Source organism: Carassius auratus, chromosome 35, assembly GCF_003368295.1.
Source record: "Carassius auratus strain Wakin chromosome 35, ASM336829v1, whole genome shotgun sequence".
Lineage (NCBI taxonomy): Eukaryota > Metazoa > Chordata > Actinopteri > Cypriniformes > Cyprinidae > Carassius > Carassius auratus.
The window spans coordinates 15967788-15985118 of NC_039277.1; the positions used below are offsets into that span (position 1 = coordinate 15967788).

At 34.2% G+C, this 17331-nt stretch overlaps 1 protein-coding gene and 1 long non-coding RNA gene across 2 annotated transcripts in view; one reads left to right on the forward strand and one right to left on the reverse strand.

The window, feature by feature from the left end:
• LOC113054615 (uncharacterized) lies at positions 1-7486 on the forward strand. The gene is made up of 3 exons (XR_003277404.1): positions 1-85; positions 6019-6145; positions 7354-7486. It is a non-coding gene; the product is annotated as an uncharacterized LOC113054615 (long non-coding RNA).
• Positions 2275-17331, reverse strand: part of LOC113054614 (EGF-like repeat and discoidin I-like domain-containing protein 3) — a 26409-nt gene continuing 11352 nt past the window's right edge. Inside the window, exons 6-11 of the mRNA XM_026220275.1 lie at positions 15577-15758; positions 14823-14978; positions 13780-13924; positions 13513-13697; positions 6332-6487; positions 2275-5053 (exon numbers count right to left, since the gene is read on the reverse strand). Coding sequence (XP_026076060.1) covers positions 4904-5053; positions 6332-6487; positions 13513-13697; positions 13780-13924; positions 14823-14978; positions 15577-15758 — 974 coding nt within the window. The 3' untranslated portion in view covers positions 2275-4903. The remainder of the gene's footprint in view (positions 5054-6331; positions 6488-13512; positions 13698-13779; positions 13925-14822; positions 14979-15576; positions 15759-17331) is intronic.

Here is a 17331-nt window from a genome sequence, read left to right on the forward strand (position 1 = left end):
TGAAAATCCCAGTAGATCAGCAGTTTTTGTAATACTCAGACCAGCCTTCTGGCACCAACGACCATTCCTCATTCAAAGTAATCAGGTAATGTTTTTATATATTCTTTTTTTAGTTTTTGTGTGTGCAATTTCCATTTCAACAGTTTTTTGTGTGACGTGTATGTTTGTCATATATATGTAGTTTTTAAGTGTTAAAATTTAATTTTATGTGCTTAGTTTAGTACTTCATATGTTGCCCAGCTGAAATGAAACACATTTGACCAACTAGATGAAATAATAATAAAAAAATCTATTTTGTTTTATTTCAGTTTTTTAGTGCTTTAGTTTGTTATTGAATAGATACATATATCAGAACAATTTATAGATCTTATACATTGTGTTCTAATTGTTTTCGAACTGATGAGTTTAATAATTCATGAAAACAAAATAAACAAATTATTATTTTTTACTTGCAACCTCTGCTGCTTATTCAATTGATTGTATAATTAGATTGTGTGAAGTATTATTTACTTTCAACTTACATTACAGATAACTTCATGATAACTTAATGATGACTTAACATGATTTGCTGCATACATAAGCAAACTTAACTTGCTATATATATTTTTTATTCTTCATGGTTCTTTTCTTGTTTGCACAGTTATTTCTAGAGCTGCTTATGTGGTTCAGACAGTGATGGAGATGTAAGTGAGGCCTGGTCTCTGAGGAACCGGCCTCTTTCGACATGATTTACAGGCTCAAATTTACACTCGCTCCTCCAGCACTCAGCATTCGCCCATGATTTCACATACACTGGGGTCATTTTATCAAATACATCATAACAGCAGCTCAGATCATTTAGTCTGTTGATGGGAAATGCTCATATTAAGATCTGATTGATTTCAGTCTGGCATCTTGGCAAATCTGGGCACAGTGTGAGACGTTGCTGAGGTCTTACTAATTACTAAACTCTCTCTCAGTCTTAGGACAAAGTCTCCATTTGATCTCTGGAGAAATAATTGAGATTCTGAACAGATTTCTTTTGTGATTTTATTTTAAAGAGGTCTACCAGGTTTAAATCAGATCTACCAGTTTCTAGTCCACCTGACTGAACATATAAACCATCTTCGACTGTCAGCATGTTTTAAAAGCTAAAAAGAAAGTAAAAGTGTCTCTCATTAACACCTGTAGATGACACAGCTCTTCATTCACCTGCTAGCATAATTAAAACTGACTGACGTGACAAACAGAGACTTTGACTTCATCTACACGTGTAAAATTACAACACAAATGAGCAATGTGATCACACAGAATGTGAGATTATTTCTGTTCTCAGCTGTGGTTAGAGGTTGACATAAATTCATAAGGTTTCTGAAGCAATTAAATGCACAGTTATCTCCCAGGCTCTTCCTCTGAACTGAAGCACATGAAAAATGCATGAACCAGAAAGCACAAGAAGAAGAAGCAGTTTTTTGTAGTTATATAAATTACATAAGGCAATAGTTTTTGCATAAATGGCTGTATGTAATGTAGAATAAAATAAATGCTGAATAAAGTAGTTTATTTAGAAAGTCTAAAATTATGAGTAGTGTTGTTCAGTAATTAAAATAAAGCTAAAAAAATGTAAAATGGAAAACTTAAAAAAAAATGTTTACTTGGCAACTAATTTAAATATGTTTAAGTATAAATGTATTAAAAATATCAATAACAGTATATTAAAGCTATATAGAAAAATTAAATGAAAACTAATAATAAAAAAAGTTGTATAGATCACATATGTTGATATTTTCTTGCATAAATTGCTGGTGTGGAATAAAGTCTTTAATTTAGACAATCTATAATTATGAGCAGTGTTGTTATTTATTGTTAACTAGATCTAATCAAATTAAAGCAGCTGCTCATTTAAGGTCATAAGCTGGTCCACGCTGGTTTGGATGGTCAAGTGGATTATAGAAACTGCTAGAGCTGATTTTAACCTTGTAGACCAGTTTGGGCCAGCAACAAACCTGCCTTTAGACCGGCACCAAACCACCTGCCAGGTTCCAAAAAAACAGTTTGGTCATCTCAAACTGGTATGTATTAGAATTAATATACAGCAACATACAAGTCAGAAATTTTGCAGAATATTCACAAAACTCGAGTCCTTACCCGATAGCTTTGCCATGCTTTGTGCTTGTTGTGGTTATTGAAGTTTGAAAACATCAGCGAAAACAGAATAGACAAGCAACTATGTCCTTATACATATTCAGTCTCAGTGGATAAAGAACTGTAACTGTGCAAGAACGGTCTCACAGTTTGATTTTTATTGTTAAAATGACCATTAAGAGTTCAGCAATACTATTGTACATTATAATCAGGTCTGTTCAATAACTGTCCAGTGAATACAGCAGTGAAGAAATAGAAAGCTAGTATATATATGATTATACCAAACTGTTCTTGCTTTATACTGATTTGTATTTACAGGTTTTCAAAAAACACTACAAAGGAAGAAAAAGAAAGAAAATGTTTGTTGGCTTGTTATCACTTGTTTGAGTTAAAGGCAACATGAAAGTCAGTGTAAATATCAATTCACTTCTGTATTTTTACAAATTTTTGAGAGAAATGGTACAAAAATGAATTATTTACAGCAGTAACTCATTTAATTTTGATTCCATGTTTACTTTGTTGTTTGTGTTGACTTTGGACATATCTGAATTACTGAACGCTAAGTTGTTGCAAGTAAATGTATCGCCCACTTAAAGGGTTAGTTCACCCCAAAATGAAAATTTGCCCATAAATTACTCAACTTCTAGTCATTCTAGGTGTTTATAACTTTCTTCGTTCAGTCGAAACCAGTCGATATTAAAAACTGTCGTTGATCTTTGAAGCTGTTTAATGGCACTCAGCAGGTGTTCAGGCATCAGTCCAAAAGAAGTGAAATAAAAAGCGCCCATCCATAATAAAATGTGTCTCACACAAATCCTGGGAGTGAACAAAGGTAGTGATTCAAATGCGTTTTTGTAAGAAAAATAATAATATTCAAAACGTAATAGTCAATTTAATGTAGCTTCCATCAACAATTGTACACATAAGCAGTTGCAGGCACATTGCGTATGAGTTCAGCACTGTGCATGCACCAGTGAATCTCGTAAAAAACAACGTTTGTTAAAAGGAGCAAAGGACGCAAAGTTTCCTTACTTTAGCAACATAAAACCAGTCTCCTCTTGGCTTATATCGAAATCCTCAAACATTCTTCTTTATAAATATTCATTTTATACTTCTGATTAGTGACCATTGTCACGCTGTGCTTCCGCGTTCGTCACTTCTGAGAGGCGCATGCACAAAGTCGGCCTCGTACATAATTGCTGTACGGCCCAGAACTGCTTTGGTTATTTTTCTTAGAAAAACACACTACAGGAGGACTTTGTTCACCCCCAGGAGCTATGTGAGACACTTTTCATTAAGGATGGGCACTTTTTATTTCACCTCTTTTGGACTGATGCACTGCAACACCGGCTGAGTGCCATTAAATAACTTGAAAGATCAAAGACAATTATTTGTATATCTCCAACTGGATTCCTCTGAAAGAAGAAAGTCTTATAAACCTAGGATGACTTGAGGATGAGTAATTTATGGGCTAATTTTCATTTGAAAAGTAAATATATACATATTTGAATATATTCATTTGGAATACACAGTTTTAGCACAAACTAATAAACTTAATGCGATGCATATTTATCAGTCATACATAAATCAAGTTGATTTTTATTCACTCGAAATCATGGCAAGATTTATTAGCTATTTCAATTTGATTTCATTTAAATAATCATATTTTCAAAATGCATTTATTGAAATTACAGAATGAGCATGAATCTTTTCATTGTGAATTCGGTTTAAATTTGTTTTATTTATGATAAATATATAAACTTGTTTATTGTTTATTTAAAAATGCATCATGTTATTATTATTAGTTTGTTTTGAGTTCAAACTCTGTATTTCAAACGGGTGAAAATTTTATTCTGAATACATGAAACTTACATTTTATTCCTAAAATATTTTTAAGAGTAGAATAATGGTTCTCTCTGTTGGTCAAAGCGGCTAATTCATGTGACCGACTTGAAACTGTAGTGAAATTGGTGCGTGGAAAAATTCCCCTCATGCAAAATTCCCAAACTTGTGGTTTTCTGTTTAAATGACTGGATTTCACCCAAAAAATTTGCCAAGCAATGGTAAATCTGATCACACATAAGGCCTGTTGACACCAAGGACGATCACTAAGATAACAGAAAAGATATAGTTACGAACGAATTCTAAATTGCTAAGAATAGCAGAGTCTACACCACTATATAATGATAACAGAGCATTTAAAGGCTGATGACAAATCATTGTGAGTTTATAATAAATAAACAGAACTACATCAAACGTTATGTGGACACAAATATAGTTATCGTTCTTGGTGTGAATGAGCCTTTAGTCTTAAATCTGTGTCTTTCCATGTGAAGTAAATCTTGCTAAGCGTCACAGTTTACCCCACTCCTATACTTTTCATTCATAGATTTTGCTTCAATTGAATTGTAATAAATTACAAATTACACCACATAAATTCATAAGAACACCAGTTCTCACCTCCTCTCTATATTCATAAATCATATACTTGAACTATTCTAGCATGTGGCCTTTGACCTGAGTGAATACAATTGAACTATTTCTGATAATAATACTATGAAATATAGTAGTCAGTTGTACAGTGACAGTAACATTTGAGAAGCATGGTGAATTGCTGTTTCCAGAGCGAGAGAAAAAAAATTCAACAATCATTGACTATCATCAACTTTTTGACTGTAATCAAAAGATCTTTCATTTTCCAATCAGGCCAAAGCATCCTTGAAAGATCACAATTAGAAATGTTGTTTTTACACAGTCTGTCATAAAATGTGCCGTAGTTTCATTGTTCCTCCGGACACCCCAGAAGCTCCACTCTCATAGTAATGCGTCCATACCACGACCACGGAAGAATCCGGAGGAATCGGGCGTAAATCGGCGGATCTAATGCATTCTTTCTGTGTGTTTCGTTGTCAAAGTTTCCTTGGAAGATCTGTCAATGACACCGAAGGACAATGCGTTATTATAAAATGCTGAATCAGGCGTTCTGATGTCATTTAAAAGTGCACAACAATGTTGCGGTAAAATAGGCTATATAAAGCAGACGTGTGGCTTTCATACACCTCTTAACCTAAGCTCTTTTAATAGCGCTTGTTAAAGGACAACGTTCACAGATAAGTCCTCTGAGAGAATCTATTCCAGTAGACTGTTTCTTATCAGCGCTGTCAGAATAGATTACCCAGCCAACACCACTAACAAACGCCAACCACCACAACATGACCTTACAGTGTGTGTGTGTTTGTGTGTGTGTGTGTGTGTGTTGAGAGGGAGCAGGGAATGTGTTATGAGGAGGAAAGATCATGTCACATCATGTGATTTAAAAAAGTGATAGGGGAAGTGAAAATTCAGCTAAATCCACCCAAATCTATATGACTTAATGTGCTAGTGATTCAATGATTCATTTTTCTTACATTTAAAGTCTTTAGTAATAAACAACAATATTTGCCTATGCTACCATTTAATGGTTTTAATGGTTTTTAATGTCTCCTATGCTCACCAAGGCTGCATTTGTTTGATTGAAAACATAACTATAAATATATAAATCTAAAGTAAAAACAGTTATATTGTGAAAAATTATTTCAATTTAAAATAACTTGTAATTACATTTAAAATCAAATTTATTCCTGTGATCAAAGCTGTATTTTCAGTATCATTCCTCCAGTCTTCAGTGTCACATGATCTTCAGAAATCAAGAAACATTTCTTCTTATCATCTTCTTATTATGTTAAGAAGCAGCTGTGATGCTTAATATTTTCGTGGTAATTCGTGCATTTAAATGAAAATATACCACATAGCAACACTGGCAGCCATTTACATCACTCTAGCTTCAGTCTAGCGGTATCTGTCTAATAAATGTTGAATTTGAAATAGAAATAACTGTCTCTCTTTTCTCCACAGAAGGACTCCTGCCGGAGCTTTGTGTCTGAGAAAAGCGTTAGTTTTGTCAGCTGCTGCTGCTCCAGACGGAAAGTGTGGAGGTGATTCTTCAGCTGGAGGTGGAAGATTGTCAGAAAAATGCTGAGAGGTTGACATTTTTCTCATGTTTAACGCTGATGCTGTGAGTGTGTGAGAGAAGCTCCATCGATTTCATCCAATCAGTTGAGTGATTTTTATAAAGGACATTCAATAAAAAAAGTAAATAAACTAAAACTTTCATTTAAAAAATGATTGCGTCTCCCTCAAATGTTCATGTACACAGAGAGTGTCCTACCTTATCCCTCTGTTGCTTCTCATCCTGATAAATGAGCCATTTCTCCCCATCATTACTGAACGCCACTTTATAGGAACCGACAAACTGCACGTGTCCGAAATCTTTGGCTCCTTGGGTGATAATTCCTGTGATTTTGGTGGTAATCAGCAAATCCACCTGGTAATAATGAGAGAGAGTGTGTTTCTACAGATTTTTCTGTGAAGAAAATAAAAAAAAATGCTTTGCAATATCACACACCATTCTAGCCCATGCATGTCATTTTAGAAGTTCATTTTACGCTGTTAAGAGCCCTCCACAAAACCACAAATATTACTGTAATACAATGAAATATTTGTTGCATAAATATTTATTTTGTCAGCATGTAAATGTAATTTTGAATGGCAGTTCATGGGGAAAAAAATTATGGAAGCCCAGTCTCCACCACAGAAAAAAAAAATAATAAAAAAGGAAAAAGGAAATTGCGACATTTTTCTCGCAATTCAGTTTATATCACAATTCTGAAATTGCAAGATATAAACTGAATTCTGACTTACTTTCTCACAATTCCAAATTTATAACTTGCATTTCTGAGTTTATATTATAATTCTTTCTCAGAGTTCTGAGTTTACATCTTGCAGTTTCGATTTTATATCCCACTATTCTTGATTAAAAAAAAACATTATAATAATTTGATTAGAATTACATTTTAAAATAACTTTTTTCTCAGAATTGCAGGATTTTTTTTATACCATTGTGGAAATGTAGTTATGGAGTCATGAGGTCAAAGATAGATTTCAGCATTGATAAAATAAAATGATAAAAAGGAAAACTGCAGGAGTAGCTGTGCAGAAATAGAAAGGGAGCATCTAACATCAGGTGCTTTGAGTGTAGACAGCTCTCCTCATGTCTAAAATTGTCTTTCTAAGGTAGGTTATACCTCTGCTAACAGCTAACAGCTAACAGCTAAAGGTGTCTGAAGGTAAAACAAATCTCATAGCTGCTTTGGTGGGACTGTCTCTCAACCTGTTATCTGTTTAATACAGCTGGAATTCACTGCCCTTCACAGAGTGATGGACACCAGGCTAAATCACAGCCCTCGTCTGCACTGCAGAGTTCCCCTCGGAGGACGGGAGTTAATCAGTGCCAATGACACCGCGGGAACGTCTTCAGGCCGCTGAATTTGGTAAGTCTATTACTTATGACAACAAACTGTTAGAAAAAAGGGATCATTGGGGTTCTATATAGAACCATAGGGTTTTTTACTCAACTCCAAAGAACCTTTCATGCTAAAAAGGTTCTATAATGATAAGAAATAACCCTTTTGGCAAAAAGAGTTCATATCTTGAATTTTGTGATCATTCACATGCATTCATAAATGCATTTGAATATACCGAATAATGCAGTGAAAGAACGCACTCAAAAGCGCACTAGTATGACTTCATAATGTAACTTTACATTAGCCTAGATGTGTGCACTTTTCAGGGACGATTTGTTTAGTTTATGAACATACTTGATACTGTTAAAAGGCACATCATTAAAACAAAAAATAAGAGTTCACATTTCCAGTGGCGTAGCCAGAGGAGGGGCCATGGGGGCACTGGCCCCTCCTGAAAACTGATTGGCCCCCCAGTGTGCCCCCACCCTTCTACTTGTCTGTCACTCACAAATTCAAATTATAATCTTTCAGTTTAGTAAATAACTCATGTTTGTTTCGCGATGCTTCTCAACGAGGACCAAGAATAGCGAGCTGCTGTTTTCCAACGAAAAAAGCACCTATTTTAAATAGCTTATGTTTTTCGATTAGCGAGTTGTTGCAGTGCAAGAAGTGTTTGGTACTAACGTTAACGTCTTTCGGTGTTAGACAGACCAGGTTCGATGACGATGTTATCTCCTAGAGCAGACCAAGATGCTAATCATTATATTTACTATGCTCCTCTGATGCTGAATGTAAAAGGGGTTTACTGCGTTACGATTTACTTTTTTTTTCGCCCGAACGCGCCGATATAGGCAACAATGCAATTTAAAGCAATGGTTTTAAAAAAAAACTATAATAGCAATTCTAATAAAGTCATTATTGAATCATGCAGTCGATTAGCGACTTTTTTAACTCAAGTGAGGTGACGAAACAAATCGTGTAATGTTTATCTAACGCTCCACACTTGAGACCTTTTTTTTTAAGTCTATATGGGTGAGACACATGCAAAAACATCGTTTTTTTTACTGGTCAATTTTGAGATTTGGGGCTGTTTGTCTTCAGTAACATGTCTTCTTTCAGACTTGTGGTGAAAAAAAAGTCCAAAATACACATATAGGTCTTTATTTTTCTACACCTTTAATCTATTTGCGTCTGTAGATTCCTAATAAATTCAGTTGCCGTTCTAAAATCACCATGGTGCTCCGCGATTGCTGTCTGCACCCTGGAAAGCTCTCTCTCCAGAAGTTATTGACAAAACGTCATTTGATGACACCCAGAAACATTCTCAAAAAAATCATACATAATTATTTAATGCATGATTAAATAGCAAAATAAATAACTAATACTAAAATAACACTGGACTAATTAAGCTATTCTAAACTGTTTTATAGGATCCACATATTTTACATGTTAAATTAAAGCTACCTTTTTGAACAAGTAGCTATCTAACAAAGTATTGAATATGATATTTTTAAATCAATATGCTCAAGATTAATTAGCCTTGACATAAGTAGATTTTGTTTATTCATCAATGCAAATTTACTGCAACTGCTGCTATGCAAATTGAATGGGATGTGGATAATAAACAAAAACATATAATGAAATTATATTAAATTTATATTAGTTATATTAATTAATTAATTGTGTATTTATTTCTATGAATTATTAATGTTATTCTGCATTTATATAAATAAGGCTATTATATATATATATATTATATAAGGCTATTATAAATAAATTGTATTATTATTATTTGTGAGTTGTACACTATTCATACATTGGATTTTTTTATTTATTACAGTTTTTCTTCCACTTTTGTAAAGTGAAAAGTTAATACAAATTGTATTTGATTTTTTTTTTTTATTATTTAGAGCAGTGAATAACTGCTATTAAAATATAATAGGGTATCACTGTTTATTACTGATTTTAAAGGTTACTGAACTCTTGAAATGATTTGGATATACAGTTTAAACAACACAAGATTGGCCCCTCTGTATTAATCGTGGCCCCTCTTGTGCCCCCCAGTTGAAAAAATCCTAGAATCGCCCCTGCACATTTCACACCTAAACAAGCATGGAAATCGTAATTAGAACTAGCTACTACATTAGTTAAAAATGCCTATCCATATACAGCTATGATTTGCGAACCCCAAACTGACTCAAATGATTTGCAAACCGCAACGAACTCCCGAACTGACTCGAATGATTTGCGATCCCCAAACTGACTCAAATGATTCGGGAACCCGCTTTGAACTCCCGACCTGACTCAAATGATTCGCGATCCCGCTACGAACTCCCGAACTGACTCAAATGATTCGCGATCCCCAAACTGACTCAAATGATTCGCGATCCCGCTACGAACTCCCGAACTGACTCAAATGATTTGCGATCCCCAAACTGACTCAAATGATTCGCGAACACGCTTTGAACTCCCGAACTGCTTTAAATGATTCGCGATCCGCAAACTGACTCAAATGATTCGCGAACCCGCTACGAACTCCCGAACTGATTCAAATGATTCGTGATCCCCAAACTGACTCAAATGATTCGCGATCCCGCTACGAATTCCCGAACTGACTCAAATGATTCGCGATCCCCGAACTGACTCAAATGATTCGCGATCCCCAAACTGACTCAAATGATTCGCGATCCCGCTACGAACTCCCGAACTGCTTCAAATGATTCGCGATCCCCAAACTGACTCAAATGATTCGCGATCCCACTACGAACTCCCGAACTGATTCAAATGATTCGCGATCCCCAAATTGACTCAAATGATTCGCGATCCCGCTACGAACTCCCGAACTGACTCAAATGATTCGCGAGCCCACTACGAACTCCCGAACTGACTCAAATGATTTGAGAACCTGCTATGAACTCCTGAACAGATTAAAATGATTCGCTATCACATCGAGAGTGTGCACATCAAGAGAAATAAACAGCAGATGTTCATATTAACAACTTTAACTTGAGAAAACGCTGCTAATACACACATTTGTTAATAAAGTAAATAAAACGAAAACATGACTGTTTTAATGCTAATGAATAAAAATAAACAATCCACTCGAAAGTCAGTGAGCTGCGTCTCGGGCCGATGACGTCACTTCCAGGGAGGCATGTTGTACAGGCCCCCGTCCCTTGACTCCACCCCCACGTCAAAACAGTGCCACAAAGAGAGAAAAGTAAAGCGCAAAGGGAAAATGGTGTCGCAAGCTCAAACTAGACTGACACGTAAAATAAAAGCAGCATTGCAAATAAATTAATAGATATGACCATGGGAAATATGTATTGCAAAATCATTGCTTTCGCGCTGTTTCATTTGTTTTGCAATTCTTAATTTTTGTTTGCAAAAAGCAAATGTATTTTCCTCAATACTTTAAATAAAATGTTTTTAATTTGTTTTTGTTTTTATTGTTTTTGTATATTTTAAATAAGGTAAATCTTTCTGATTTATTAAAATAAAAAGTCACATACATGGATTTTTCTGGGCTAAGCCCTGGATCTTCACTCACCCTAGAACCACCCCTGATTATTGGTATTACAGGATTTCAAGGCTGCTGTAATTAACTGCTCTGGAGCTTCTTGTTTTTGCTAAAAAAAAATAAAATAAAAAAAAAATAAACCAGTCTTGATAAATGAACTTGGCTATTATAAAAAAAAAGCTGTGCTATTTTATGAAAATAAGATGACATCATGCCTAAAGGGCTAAAAAGTACAGCATGCTTCTCTAAATTCAGTATATTCATTTCATGATTGTTGACAAAATTCCGAATTTGTCATATATTCAATTTATGTTTTAAAAGGACACACCCACAGGGTGTGTTCATGTAAATACTTGTGTATTAAAACAAAAAATTTCAGTAATTCTGATTAATTTATGCTTTATTATTTTGGTATATTTGATCAACTTTATCATGCAACTAAAAATAATAATTCTAATCATTTAGTGATGTCTATTTTAAGACAAATGTTGACTGAGTACTGTGAACGTCAATAATGTAAAATTAATGAACATGACCAAAGCAGAAATTGAATTACACAACACTATATTGTTTTAAGAACTCTAAAAACGATAACATCAAAATTATCATTATTTAATGCATAATTCAGTAAATGAAAATGTATTACAAATGAGCAAATTAAAACATACTTATTAATGCAATAAGCACATTTGTATTTATTGTACATTATATTTAATAAACTCATCACAAAAAAAAACAATTTTTATAATTGTATTTTAAAATATTAATAATTGTTCATTGTTTTTACAGTACCTAAATTAGTTTACAGAAATATGTCTGCTCAGTCTGGAAAAACATTAGTCTGGCGTCATTTAATGTTTCTGGAAAAACATTACTGGACAACATTTATGCACTGAAAAAATTTGGTGTAGAAATAATTTTTACTCAGGAATTGTTAGTAAATGTCACAATTAATTACAAAAGCAATGGCAAATAACTAGATGTGAAGTAGAACGACTAAAATAGCATTTTCTACATTTAATCCAGGAATCATTATTTTATTTAACACTTTGAAAAAAACACTTTTTGCAGCATAGATAATTCTTCTTAAATAATAAAATGTACAGGTAGGCATATTATTAAAATCCACAGCTGTTTTATGAATATTGTTTTTTCGGGCCTCTCTCGCTCTCTCTGTCATTCTTTCTCTCTCTGTGTGTGTGTATTATTCTTTCATGAGGACTCAGGTTCTGCTTTCTGACCTGACTGACGTGAGCAGCATTCACAGCAGCTCTGCAATCTCAGAGGAGCGTTTGAGCGGCCGGGCTCGGTTCTGCAAGCGTGCAGGTGTAATATAATATATACATTAGCCTGTTCTCTCGGATCCAATTTCCCAATCTCAGTTCAATGGCAGCAGACTCAGCCATTTAAAGACATTACTGCTCTTGGGTCTGAGAACAAGCTCAGATTTACAGTCTGTTATAACGGCAAACAATGAGCAGCCTACCGGTTTAGTTAGATTAATGATGTTGGAGGTACAGTAGCTGACCACAGACTGACCTCTGGGTGTATTTGTAGGATTATGGGGGAAATTAAAGATTATCCTGCAGTCTATTGAATTTGTGAAGATGAATATATTTCTGTGGCATAGAAAATTAGGATGGAAATATACTGAGCAAGGATGATGCCGTATGACACATCCTACTACTTACCCTGTGTCAAATTCAGCCCACTGGGTGACCTAAATGATCCCATTGGCTGAAATATATATATTTTTTGCTATATGGTGTAACCTATTTGGTGCCAATTAGAAATCCCAAAATCGCCACATAAACATTCTCTGGTTTTCTTTCCAAACACCATCATTATTCAATGTTTTTTAACTTCCTCAGAGGCTGAAACTGAACAGGAAAGTTCCTACTTTGACTGTACTGAGTCATGAATATTTAATGAGGCAAGCATTGTTTAGTTCATGATTGGTTGTCTGTTGTGATAACCCAGAATTAAACATAGTATGAAAAGCCTTATATTGTAGCTTGCTGATATATTGAGTCAATACATTTTTCTTTTTTAAATAGCTGAAGCTGGTCTGAGATGGCTTGCTGGTCTTCCAGCCTGCTAAAAATACAGTCAAAATAGTAATGTTGTGGAATTAGTTAAAATAACTGTTTTCTATTTGAACAGATTTAAAATTGTAATTTATTTCTGTGAGCAAAGCTGAATTTTCAGCATCATTACTCCAGTCTTCAGTGTCACATGATCCTTCAGAGATCATTCTAATATGCTGCTCTAGAAACATTTCATATTATTATTTATGGTGACATTTATGCTGCTCAATATTTCTATGCAAGCTGTGATGCATTGTTTGATGAATAGATAGTTCAAAAGACCAACATTTATTTGAAATATAAATATTTTGTAACATTCTGAACGTCTGATAGCATAAATACTGTCACTTTCTATCCATTTAATGTGTCCATCCTGAATTGAATGCGTCAAACACAAACACAAAAAAAATTTGACCTATACTGTTTATATCTGTCTCACCTGCAGCCACTGGGACTGGTCGTTATGGGCTGATGTCCATGCGTTGACCTTGCCCTGTTTGTCCAGTCTGGCCTTGGAGGGGTCCCAGGAGAACATGTCCATGTTCAGTGTCTTAAACACACTTGAGGCGGTGATCTGGTAGTCCTGGATGTGTCCGGTCTTCATCCCCATGGGCTCTGAGCATCCTGAAAAACAACTGCAAGAGTGAGCATAATTCTTACTCGAGACTGTGTCAGAGATGAATACTGCTGACTTTAAAACACAGACCTGTGAGCTCACAGCCCAGGAGCTCCATTCGCAGTGTGCAGTGTTTCCTGCAGACTTGTGGGTAAATGCGGATGTACTGCGCTTCGATTGGTGGACTGAAGGAGTTAGCTGAGGGGGAATTATTATCAGTATTTCCAGTGAATATCTGCAGTAAAATAGCATAAACAAAAACAGTGATTACAAGCATTTTAAAAATTACAAAAATGCTTAACAAATAAAAAAGTGCAAACATGACAGGAAAGATATTTATAATATTACTCAATATTTTCATTTCAAATAAATTCCTTAAATTTCTAAAATTTCTTTATTTCTAATGTTCTATTCATTAAATAATATAATAATAATAATAATAATAATAAAATCAGCTTTAAAAAAATATTAATCAGAAAAACTGTTTCGAACATTTATAATAATAATAATAAATAATAATTGCGTCCTGAGCAGCAAATCAAAATTATTTCTGAAGGATCATGGGACACTGAAGACTGGAGTAATGATGCTGAAAAATTCAGCTTTGTATCACAGAAATAAATTACATTTTTAAATATACTAAACCAAAAAAACTGTTATTTTTTAATTATAATAATGTTTCAGAGTATTTACTGTTTTTCCTATATTTTTGATCAAATAAATGCAGCTTTGATGAGCAAAAGAGACATTCATTAAAAACATAAAAAATCTAACTGACCCCCACATTTTTAATAATACTGTATTTAATTAATAATTTTAATGATATAATTTAAACTCAAATAATTATGTGCATTGTGTTTATTTATAATTATCCATATAACATGAACTCAAAAATAGCTGCCATAAAACATGATAATAATAAATGAAAATGAAATAAAATGTGATAAAATTGTTCTCATTCACATTAAAGGGAGATTTCTCACTGATAAAAAAAACAAGAAGAGTCTGACTGATAAAAATAAAAACTGGAAAGGAGGGCGAGTTGGCAGGAGAACGTCGGACAGTTTCTTAATTTAAAAATCCCCCTCTGGCGCTCTCATCTCATCTGGAACGAACAGCGTGTCCCGTCTTACCATGTCCTCATCTGTGTCCTTGACTTTAAACATGCTCCAGGCCTTCCCGTCGTCACTGTATGCTACTTTATATGATTTCACGTACTCTGGGCTTCCAATTCGCTTGGCACCCTGTGTTATCAGTCCGGTCACCCTCATCCTCCGCTGCAGATTTATCTGTGAGGGGACAGCACAAAATCTATGGCCTCGACTCACAAGATGAACAGGTGAAGCCTCGTGGGCTGCGCAGTCATAATTTGTCCCTATCAGAAATTGCTGTGTATCTGATGACAGCTGTGTATCTGGAGAGGGGTTGTGTGGAAGGCAAGCCATAAAAGTTTGCACTGTGAAAAGCTCTATACAAATAAATGATATTAAATTGTCAATTGTACACACACACACACACACACACACACACACATATATATATATATATATATATATATATATATATATATATATAAATATTTTTTTATGTGTGTGTTTGCGCAAAAAACTTGATTAACTTTATAAGTGAAGCTTTCAAGGAAAATATTAAAATAATGAAAAATAAATCTTATGTTATGACCCCTCAAAGCAGCAGTAAGAACATCTAAGGACTAGAAAACAGAAATAATGCAGTTTTCCAGCTACAAATGGAGGTGTTATTTAAAAGCATATTGGCATCAAAGCCATCTTTAATCTTGAAGGCACAAAAATAAAGTCAGGCACACGCAGGATGACAGCAGAACAAAGCTATGGATGTTTTTAATGCAGTCCAAATGAGGCGGATTACCTGAATCCATGGATATCGGTCACCCTCGGCTGCGCTCCAGGCATTGACAAGGCCCTTCTTGTTGAGTCGGGCGAAGTACGGAAACCATTTCTGCAGGCCGAACAGAGATCGAAGTGTGGAGGAAGCTGTTACCTGCTGGTTCGAAATGATCCCCCCTTCCATCCCTAAAGGTCCAGAACATTCTGAAAGAACATACAGAGAAAGACATGGTAAGATCAACAACTGAAACTCTGTTGTTTCAATTAAAAAGCAATCTTCATTGTTGGGCAATAATAATATTACTTTTTGCATTAATTAGTAGTGTAACATTAGTTACCATCCATAAAAAAGCTAATTACTTAATTATTTGTGATGCCTCGAACCCTGATGATTTGAAATCCATCAATCCAAAAATTCCTAGATATATTTTCATAATTTTCATGACTCGTATAGGCACATGAAGTCAACAGTGCAGAGGGCAAGCTGGGAATATGGAAAAGGTTACATTCAGCGGATGAAAATATTGTCATTACATTGATTCTGTCAGGTGAAAAGAACACCGATGTGCAAGTTGTAAATTATATTACTATAATTAAAAATCTTTTTAGACGACGAAACATTTTCTTACGAACTTATGTGATTTCTTTTGATAAAATACTTCATGAAATAAAATCATATTTGGGTAACAGAGAAATTATAACTAGAATTAGCTTCAAGCTACACATGAGGTTAATACAACACTTTTACTTAAAAGTCACTATCAATCCCCGTTGAGTATTTGTAATAACTTCTGACTGCAATCCAATGTGGATTTTAGGCAAATGATGAGGCAGAAATATATTGCTTGTAACATTTTAAAATAATTTTATGGGGAAGATAAACAATTACAATTTCTGTGGGGAATGAAGAAAAAGTTATATAACTAGTAGTGTAGCTAATTACTGTTGCTAGAAAGTAATAAATAAAGTAATAATATTACTTATGAAAGGAGTAACTACGAGTAATAAATAAAAAAAATTGAGTAAGGAGTACTCCAACACTATAAACCTTCTTCTCATATTTTATCTTTTCAGAAAAAAACCCTGTAATCTCTAAAAAGAGTTTAAGGGAATATATCAAAAGTTGAATCGTTCTATATTAACTCAAAACATTCCACATTAAATCTAAATGTTTACATTACATTTACAACTCTATACTCTTACTGTTTGTCAACAATTGTCTCATTTGTAGGACTGTTTTCATTTTTAAAACAAATATTGGTGACTATTCTGGGAGTTTCTTGCGATATTTATTCAACGGTGCTCCACGAGGCCAGTGTAGTCCAATTCCCGAACGAATTACTCTTATGAGTCGGTTCTCTTTACTGAATCAAAAACATACGTCGCCAAGAAGTAGGCCTAATTCAACTTTCGAACAAATGTCTTTTAAGAGTGAATCAAAACACAGTGCACTACAAAAGCATAGTTCATTTTCTGAACAAATTATTCCTATGAATCGGTTCTTTTTACTGAATCAAAACTGTCCAGTGCCACCTGTGCAGTTTAATTTTGGAAAAGATGATTCCAGCATAAACAAATCTTTTGAGCTGGTTCATTTGAGTGAATCAATCACATACATCTTGAGCTTACAAATGACTTATTTCAGTTTTAGTTTTAGTAATTTTAGTATAATAAGATACATATCATTGGCAACTATTTGAAATAAATGATATTTATATATATATTAAATTAAATTAAATTTAATGCTTATTTTATTTCAAGTAGCAAAAATGCTTTT